The following is a 10,103-nucleotide window of genomic DNA, read 5'->3' as shown; positions in this document are numbered from 1 at the left end:
TATATCAGAGGCCATTATAGCCCAGTGGTTCCTTGTTGCTATGTCCCATTGGCCTGACCCTATTCCAAAGCTAAGACCGTAGTTAGGACAAACCAAGAGATTCCGGTTACTTGCACTGGTCACTGGAAACATATGCAGATGGTGGAGAGTGGCCTTTGACTACTCTTCCAGAGACAAAATATCCTGTCAGAAGACACCTGTCAAGAGGGGTCCCTTGGTTTTCAAAGACAATCACTACCACTGTCAGTTTCCATTGCGAAGTCCAAAAAGAGAGCCTTGCTCTGCCACAGCCTCAGAGATGCACATCTCTGGGGAGACTGGGAGAAACGCTTTGGGAATCACTAATACATTATGCTAGAAACATGGCATCTTTAGCCCATGTTCTGGTCATCTTTTGGAAGACTTAAGTAGCTTCAAGGGTAGTAATCATGCCATTGAAGTTGACAGGCTAAAGTTCATGTCATTGTTTTCAGCTGTTCGTGTCTAAAGCTGGAACATTCTAAATGAGCTCTCTCCCTACAGAGTCTCTCCTACATGCAGCCTCTCTAGATTCAGTCATCTAGCCTGAATTTTACCTCTCTCTCTCTCTTTCTTCTGTCCTTCCTTCCTTTCCTTCTTTCTTTCCTTATTTTATGTGTATGGGTTTTTTGTTTGTTTGTTTGCACCATATGTCTGCCCCCCCCCGGAAGAGAAAAACAGATCCCATGGAACCACAGTTGGAGACAGTTGTAAGCTTCCATGTGGGTGCTGGGAATTGAACCTGGGACCTCTGGAAGAGCAACCAGTGCTCTTAATTGCTGAGCCATCTCTCCAGCCCTGAATTGTAGTTTTCATAAACCTCAGAGACTTTCTAGAAGGAGGAGTAAGAACTGCTGAAGTTTTTGAGGCTGCAGCTGAGAAGCCCCCCAATGCTTCCCTCTTCAGTTTTTCCATTGGTTAGAGTCACAATGTCCGCACAGATTCAAGAGCATAGGAAAAGGAAACTGTTGCTCGAATTTCTAAAATAGTCTTTTAACAAAAACCCAGAGCCAGATACAGGCTTACAGCACAATGGGAAAACCCTGGAGGGCAGAAGTTTGCTACAGATGTTTTACAATCTTGCATCTAAGCTGTTAACGTCCATTATGCATGATTCATAAGGAACTTCCCTTAAGGATTCAGGAGGGTGGAACCCGGCAGGGAATTAGCATAGGGATTATATCAAGGTCAAGGTCAGCAAGCAAGGCAACAGCTATCTAAAACGGGGGCCAGGCACTTACAGGTCCCCCTTTTACTAATAAATGAGCTTCTGACTTAGGTTGCATGGGACATCAGCAGGTCACCTTACCCGTCATGGAGACGCCTGCCCAGGCCACACAGGCACTCTGTCTTAGGTTGGTGAGTGCCCCCTAGGCATTACCCATCTCTGAATACTCATTATCATACAGGCTCAATCATGTGTGAGCTGCAGAGTTAACTGCTGCCAAAGATCTCAAAGTGGCACTGGGCTTGCAATCTGTGTGTTCGACACAGAAAAGATCAACAGAAGTCCTAACCCACCCATAGCCAGTAGGTTAAAGGCAATTGAGCCTTTCCCTTCCTTAACAAGCTTTACTGCAAATTGGAGTCCTTGTAAGATGGTATCCCAAAGGCAAATGGAACTTGAGTTAATAAATTTATAATTTTAAAAGCCAATCGAAATGTATATAACTATTGAATTAAATTTATCATGCCCAATAGAATGAAAGATTAATTAACTGTAGTAGCTACTTTTGCTGCCAGGGTCTCCACTGTGCTAGCTATATAAGCAATTATGAAATGGTAATCCCAGAAACAGTAGCAGTGGTGGCCACCTCTGCTATAACAGCAACAACAGCACCAGCAATGTCAAATTCTCTTCTGGAGTGTGTGGGCATCCACTGGCATGGACAAAACTCCAGGAACACGAACTGTCAAGGTCCATTTTTCTTGATCCCAGCACGACTTAATCAGGCAGCTCTGCAAAAGAACAACTAAGAACCATAAAGAAAAAACAGGCAGCTTACAAAGAGCATAACTAATGATCTTATAATGGCTACATTTAGGCTGATAATTTTGTTTTGGTTTTTCGAGACAGGGTTTCTCTGTGTAGTTTTTCACTTTTCCTGGAGCTCACTTGGTAGCCCAGGCTGGCCTCGAACTCACAGAGATCTGCCTGGCTCTGCCTCTGAAGTGCTGGGATTAAAAGCGTGCGCCACCAATGCCCGGCTACTCACTTCCTTCTTAGTGTTGGGATTAAAGGTGTGTGTGCTTCCCAAGCAAAAGCATAAGATCTCAAGTGCTGTGATTAAAGAGGTGTGACTCTCAAGTACTGGGATTAAAGGTGTGTGCCACCACTGCCTGGCTGTTTCTGTCCTAGACTGAGCCAATCTCATCTAGTCCAGGGTGGCTTTGAACTCACAAAGATCCAGACAGATCTCTGTCTCCTGAGTGCTAGTGTTAAAGGTATGTGCCACCACTGCCTGGCATCTGTGTTTAATCTAGTGGATTGTTCTGTTCTCTGAACTTTAGGCAAATTTTTTTGTCTAAAATAATAAAAGGTTATAACTAATATAAGAAAAACTATATACAATAAGTACAATAAGTATATACAATATATACAGTCAAGAATTACATTAACAATGTCCAGTCCATAAACATTTGACAGATTCAGAGAAAATACTCCATTATTTATGCTATTTTGGTGAGTCTAAAATGTTGTACCACCAGGTGGTGGTGGTGGTGGTGGCAGCGGCGGCGGCGGCGGCGGCGGCAGCGGCGGTGGCGGCCTTTAATCCCAGCACTCGGGAGGCAGAGGCAGGTGGATCTCTGTGAGTTCGAGGCCAGCATGGTCTACAGAGCGAGATCCAGGAAAGGCACAAAGCCACACAGAGAAATCTGTCTCAAAAAAAAAAAAACAAAATAAATAAATAAATAAATAAAATGTTGTACCTAATTCACTTTCTATCCTAACTTGTATTACCAACCAAAAACTATCTTTTGATGTTTTTTTTTTCAAACTTACACACTTTACACCTCTTTAGTGAGTTTCTTTTCTGGACTTGTTAACAAGGAAAACTATAACTATAACTATCTAGTTTTCAACTCCATCAGAGATCTGAGAAGGAAATAATACTTACTGAGTAAGCAGGAAGTGCAAACAAGCTACTTCCAACAATTTTGAGAAATGACAGAAACAACTGGCTGCCTAGACAGTTACCCAAGGTTTCTCTGCAATGTTGGGGCATCCATCTTCGGCCTACAGGCTTAGCATATCTGACAGACTCATCTGTGAAGCAGGATTTTCTGAAGGGCCTTCCTACCTTCAATTGGCAAGGATCAGCAGTCCTTTCTTTTGGGTTCTGGTTGTCCATTTGGACAGCATATGGTCAGCAGTTGAGGCAAGGGCAGTTTCTTGCCTAGTGGCTAACTTGCCACAAAGAAAGTAAACTCCATATGGAGCATCTTCAATGCCCATCATCTTCTCTGAAGTAGGTTGGTGCTGCCAGGAGCAAACATGTCTCATTGTCATAAAAAAAAAAATCTATGTTATTAAAACATCTTAAATGTCATATTCTGTAGGTCTCTGAAGTGTTTGAAGATGACCTGTCTATCTAAAATATATCTCTTTGACCTTGAAAACATACCTAATATGACTACAAATTCCAGTGTAATAACTACTAACTTTCATTTCTTTATATCCTAATTACTTGGTAACAATAACTTTCAAGGACTAGAAAACTGTATTATATTGTTAAATGAACTATATAGGTACAATAGCTTGAACAAGATTAGAAGTGAGTGTACAGTATGTTCTAACAAAAATAATCTCATATTTGTATCAATATATAAAATTTGTATACAATATACAAAAATCCAATCCAATATGAAATATTTAATACTAGTAGTTGCTTTTTTTTTTTTTCCGAGACAGGGTTTCTCTGTGTAGCTTTGCGCCTTTCCTGGAACTCGCTTTGGAGACCAGGCTGGCCTCGAGCTCACAGAGATCCACCTGCCTCTGCCTCCTGAGTGCTGGGATTAAAGGCGTGCGCCACCACTGGCTAGTAGTACTTGCTTTTTAAAAGTAGATTCAACAATCTACCTTTTTATCTTATCATATCCATATCCTCTCTTTTTTCATTTCAGAGTAGATTCAATAGTCTACCCTTTTATCCTATTATTTCTATATATTTTTTTTCAGAGTAGATTGAATAATCTACCTTTTATCTTATCATATCTGGGCACTTTGACGTCTGCTAACTGGAATGAGAGGAACCAATACCTTTATGTATGTTGATAAATATGCTGACAAGCCCCCAATGAGAGATGTTGTTCATGACCACGTTCGGAGGCCAGCTGTGAACCCTTCAACAGCTAGTTGGACCTTGACCTTATCTTGTCAGACATACATGCATGAGATCCCTTCCTTCTCAGCCTCCCATATTTACATGTTAATTTTGGATAGGGGCTTGACAAAGTGTCTCCATTTTGATTCTAGCAATTTTGACACAGCCAACTTAGAAACCTGTTTCTTCTGTCTGTCGGTCATGGCACTTGTGTCCTTGCCATCTTTGATTGTAAGTACAATGAGGAAAACCACTTCTTTCTCTTCTGTTGAGTCAGGGATTCAAAGATAGCCTGCTGGTGCCTCCAGTTCCAAGCATACACCACCATGGCTGGTTTACTGTGTTACTGGGGATCCAACTCAAGGCTTCAGACATGCTAGCCAGCCACTTTACCATGTGAACTATACTCCAGCCCCACAGCTTCCAGCTGGTGTCCGACATCTGCTTCCTTCATGATGCTGTGTAGAGAATGCTGCAGTGGGATCCAGCACAGGAGGAGCAGGCAGGCACACTGGTAGGTAGTGGTAGGTATCAGTTAGGAGAAGAATGGAACAGTGATGGGACACTTGGAAGAGATGTCATAGAATCCACTTAGGACTAGACGTTCTTTCTTGTGGACAAAGACAAGAAGTCAGCCACATAGTTAGGATGATGTCCTGCACTTAGGAGGTGGAAGCAGAAGGACCACTAATTCAAAGTTACCTTTGGCTATAAATAGAAATCAAGGCCAGTCTGGGCTACATTTGACCTATCGAACCAACAACTATCAGGAACCAGACTTCTATGTCTCAGGTTTTTGTGTTTTTATTTTATTTATTTGGGGTATGTGTATGTGTGTGTGTGTGTGTGTGGTGTGTATGTGTGTGTGTGTCTTTATTCATTGAGTGTGTGTGTGTGTATATGTGTGTGGTGTGTATGTGTGTGTCTTTATTCATTGAGTGTGTGTGTATATAGTGTGTGTGCATGTGGGTGTCTGTGTGTGTGTCTGTGTGTATGTGTGTGTAGTGTGTGTGCATCTTTATTCATTGAGTGTGTGTGTATATGTAGTGTGTGTGTATATAGTATGTGTGTGTATGTGTGTGTATGTGTGTGTGTATGTGTGTGTGTGTGGTGTGTGTGTCTTTATTCATTGAGTGTGTGTGTGTATGTAGTGTGTGTATATATAGTGTGTGTGTGTATATAGTGTGTGTGTCTTTATTCACTGAGCCATCTTGCCAACCTCCAGTTTGTCTTGAGCAGCTGATCATTGGTGTTACTCCCCCCCCCCCCCAGGACAGGGTTTCTCTGTGTAGCCCTGGCTGTCCTGGAACTCACTCTGTAAAACAGGCTGACCTTAAACTCACAGAGATCCGCCTGCCTCTGCCTCCTGAGTGCTGGGATTTAAGGAATGTGCCATCAGTGCCTGGCATCAGTGCCTTGGTATTACTTTCTATTGAGCCTTGGAAAATTGAAGGAGGAGCAGTTTGGGAGAAATGACAATAATTCTGCCTTAGACATGCTAAATCTCAGATCTCTACTGATGTTTCCAATAAGACATTTTTTAGTGCATCACAGACTGTACTCTTACCCTCCCAGCTGGACCTAGATCATTTAAGGGCATGGTCTGCCAAGTGCAGAGTAAGGTGCCTTATCCCATATGTAATCCAAAATAAAATAAGCACTAAATGTGAAAATTCCACATTGCGTTCTAGATGTAGATCATCAGTAGGTCTTTTGATTACCTAGGTTAAGCCTTGAATTCAATCCACAAAATTACACACAAAACTTGAATTACCAGGTTGTTGTCATTAATGACTTTTCTATTTTCTGAATGCAAAATTCTAGATAGTTTAATTCAATATATTTGAAAAATGGTTTCACATGTAGCTTTGGGTGGCTTGAAACTTTCTATATAGGTCATATTGGCCTGGAGCTCTGAAACTCAAACTGATTTTCTTGTCTACTTTCTAAGTGTGCTACTACTTCTGGCCCAAACTTTTTTTGTTTTTTTGAGAAAGGGTCTAATGTAGTCCAGGTTGGCCACCAACTCTCTAGGAGGATGACCTTGAACTTCCGGCCTCCACCACTTGAATGTTGATATATATATATATATATTTACACACACACACACACGGGATCACATCCAGGGTTTTGTGTTAGCTAGACAAGCACTCTACCAACTGAGCCACATCTCTAGCCCCTAAACAGAAACTTTCATGAGTATCTAGCTAGTGCTCCAGGTACATACTTCATCAGCCTCTTGGTAATGTAGCCTGGCAGTTCTTCTGTGGATCCCAACATAGGGGAAAAAATATATTATACACACACACACACACACACACACACACACACACACACACACACACATACGTACACACACACACACACACACACATACACACACACACACACACGCGCACGCGCACACGCACACGCACACGCACACGCACACACACACTCCCAGCTGTCTTCTGCTGACCTATGCAGCAACCTTGGTATTCTGCCACCAAATCACTCAAGTAGCTGCAAGGGCAAGGGAATTCAGAAACTCTGAGATCCAGGAGCCGACAAGACTCAGTGACAGTTTGATTAACTCCTGGGGCCAGGAGATTTCAGTAACTTTGCGATCTGTCCACTTTGTGACCATAAACTCTAGTGATTCTCAAGACTCTGCAGCTTTACACCCAGGATCTGAGTGCAGAGACACACGACCCAAGTCCAGGGGTCAAAGGGGTTCTTGAACCTACACCCGAAGGGCTAAGCCACGGGCCAAGCGACGGTCGGCAATGAACCCCGCGGTGCTCGGCTCAGAGGCCTCTGGGAGCTGGCCGCCGCCGCCGCCGCTCTCCGGACGTTCATTGGCCGGTCCTCGGAAGCGTGGACCAATGAAAACCCTTCTGTGTCTCCGGCCCGCCCCCTCTCAGCGGCTTCCCTGAGCCCTGGGGGCGGGGCCTCTCCACAGCGATCCAATAGTAGCGCAGGAGGGGCGCGCGCGCGCACGCGATTGGCTGCTCGGAGAGGGCGCTGTCAGAGCCGGATTGGCCGGTGTGGAGGACGGAAGCGCCGAGGGCCGGAGCGGCTGGAACCCGGCTTGGCCGTCGCGATGCGGGGCGCGAGCCGCGGCGGGGCAGCCGGGGCGCTGCTGGGGCTGCTGCTGGGGCTGCTGCTGGGGCTGCTGCTGGCGCTCTCGGTGCGGGGCGGTGGCGCGTCCAAGGCAAGCGCCGGGCTCGTGACCTGCGGGTCAGTGCTGAAGCTGCTCAACACCCAGCACAAAGTGCGGCTGCACTCCCACGACATCAAATACGGATCCGGTGCGCGGGGGTGGTGACGGGACCGCCAAGGGGCCGCGGGCTCGGAGACCTAGTGGTCCTAGTGGGACCTGTGGGCTGTCAAGGAGCGGGGTGGTTGCGACTCTAGACTCGCTCGCAGGGTCGTGAGAGGCGAGCCTCGGGACTTGGGGGTCCGGCGGGAGCCGGGGCTGGGGTGAGCCCGTGGGACCCTGTATTAGCGGGGGCTGTGGGAGGCACTTTTTAGTGTTCAAGGCGAGGATCCGGAGATCTGCCACTGACAGAGGCCACGGGGCGGCTGTCCCTCTGCAGGCAGCGGCCAACAGTCGGTCACCGGCGTGGAGGCGTCCGACGATGCCAATAGCTACTGGCGCATTCGCGGCGGCTCCGAGGGCGGGTGCCCGCGCGGACTCCCGGTGCGTTGTGGGCAGGCAGTTCGGCTCACGCACGTGCTCACCGGCAAGAACCTGCACACGCACCACTTCCCGTCGCCGCTCTCCAACAACCAGGCAAGCCCCCTCCCGAACCCCGCCGAAGCTGACGGGGGCAGGAACCCGAGTGACAGCAGGAGGTGTGCGGGTGGGATGTAGGGGAGGGGAATCAGTCTTCAGCCGCTGTAAAATGGGAGGTTTTTATTCAGAAGTTTATGAAGTTCCTGCTCTGGGTCCTGTCCCCAGGAACTTCCACCCCAGAGTTAGGAGAAAGACTGAGAGAAGTCAGTGCGATTAGCTCCCATCTGGACACTGAAGGAGAAGAAGTTTCCTCCAGTCCTTCTCTTCTATGGAAGAGCTCCTGCTAAAGCATGGGGCAGGTCACTGCTGCTGGCCTGGGAGGGGCATGAGCAGGAACTGACTGGTTTGGGAGAGTTTCTGGGGGAAAGGGTGTCCCTAGGGAGCTTGGGGGATCTGCCGTCACCAGGTTAGCACAAGGAGCCTGTGGATACACAGACTGGACAAGAGGCTCTATGTGCTGCGTGGTGGTGGTGGTGGTGGTGGTGGTGGTGGTGGTGGTGGTGGTGGTGGTGGTGGTGGTGGTGGTGGTGGTGTCGTCTGGGGCAGCGGCGGCACACACCTTTTAGTCCCAGCATTTGGGAGGCAGAGGCAGGCGGATCTGTGAGTTCTAGGACAGCCAGGGCCTCATAGAGAAACCCCGGGCTACACAGAGAAACCCTGTCTCAGAAAACAAAAAACAAAACAAAACAAAAACAAAAAACAAACAAACAAAAAGAGGCTCTATGCATGTGAAGAAACCTTCAATGGGATGAGAATCTTTTGTTTGTTTTTTTGAGACCAGCCCTCTCTACTTAGCTCTGGCTGTTTTGGAACTCACTCTGCAGATCAGGCTGGCCTCGAACTCACAGAGATCCGCCTGCCTCTGCCTCCAGAGTGCTGGGATTAAAGGCGTGCGCCACCATACCTGGCTAGGGTGGGACTCTTGATGTCCCACTTTTCACAGCTGTGGATGCTGAAGGTCAGGGAAAGGACCCGAGGCCCAGGTTACTAGGTGTAAGTATTACTGCTAGACACGCAGCTTAGGGGACTCTGCCCCATGTGTGACTGTCCTCTACGCTTTACACTCTCAGGAGGTGAGTGCTTTTGGGGAAGATGGTGAGGGTGACGACCTGGACCTGTGGACAGTACGATGTTCTGGGCAACACTGGGAGCGCGAGGCCAGCGTCCGCTTCCAGCACGTGGGCACCTCTGTGTTCCTGTCGGTCACTGGAGAGCAGTATGGTAACCCCATTCGTGGGCAGCAGGAGGTACACGGCATGTCCAGCGCCAACGCTCACAACACGTGGAAGGCCATGGAAGGCATCTTCATCAAGCCTGGAGCAGATCTCTCTACAGGTCATGATGAACTCTGAGAGCTGGACGGGGGAAGGGAGGGGGTGGGCTGGGTAGGGATTCTGTAGGGCCACACTCTTGTGTGAGACTTCGTTGTAGGCCCCCAAGTGCCTTTACGATTAAAGGATGCTGGTTTGTGATTATATTTGCTGTACCCCCCGGGAGATCCGGAGGTAGCAGCCAGATCTGTCCGAGTTGCTATCTCCCCTGTCAGGTACCTGTTTACACTTTTTTTTTTTGGAGACTGTCTCACTATGTATCCCTTGCTGGCCTTAAATTCTCAGAGGTCCACCTGACTCTGCCTCCTGAGTGCTGGGATTAAAGGCGTGCGCCACACACCTGGCCCCAAACTGTTTTATAAAATCGTTTTTTATTACTACTGTGAGTGCACGTGCTGTGTGTGTATGTTGGCACCTGCAGCTCAGTGCGTGTGTGGAGGTCAGAGACCAACTCTGTCTAGGGATTCTCATCTCCTACCTTTATGTTGGTTCCAGAGATCAAACTCAGGTTGCCAGGACTGTGTAGCACACACTTGAGCTGCTGACCTATCCCAGTGGCCCCAAACCTTTTTAAAATGCCTGTCCGTGTGTTATAATGCTGTCCCGAACAACCATCTCACCTGTCTACCCTACAGTGACCTCAGCAGTGGA

The 10,103-nt window shown here is 47.4% G+C and overlaps 1 protein-coding gene across 1 annotated transcript; it reads left to right on the top strand.

Moving 5' to 3' along the window:
* Positions 1-7,337: 7,337 nt before the first annotated feature.
* On the top strand, positions 7,338-9,803 carry Sdf2l1 (stromal cell derived factor 2 like 1). The gene is made up of 3 exons (XM_006993039.4): positions 7,338-7,633; positions 7,922-8,118; positions 9,192-9,803. Exons 1-3 carry the CDS (start codon positions 7,426-7,428, stop codon positions 9,471-9,473), a joined length of 687 nt encoding a protein of 228 aa, XP_006993101.1. The 5' UTR covers positions 7,338-7,425; the 3' UTR covers positions 9,474-9,803.
* Positions 9,804-10,103: the final 300 nt, after the last annotated feature.

Source organism: Peromyscus maniculatus, chromosome 12 (assembly GCF_049852395.1).
Source record: "Peromyscus maniculatus bairdii isolate BWxNUB_F1_BW_parent chromosome 12, HU_Pman_BW_mat_3.1, whole genome shotgun sequence".
NCBI classification, from domain to species: Eukaryota; Metazoa; Chordata; class Mammalia; order Rodentia; family Cricetidae; genus Peromyscus; species Peromyscus maniculatus.
The sequence above is the reverse complement of the archived record's forward strand: the minus strand, read 5'-3'. Positions and strand labels throughout refer to the sequence as shown.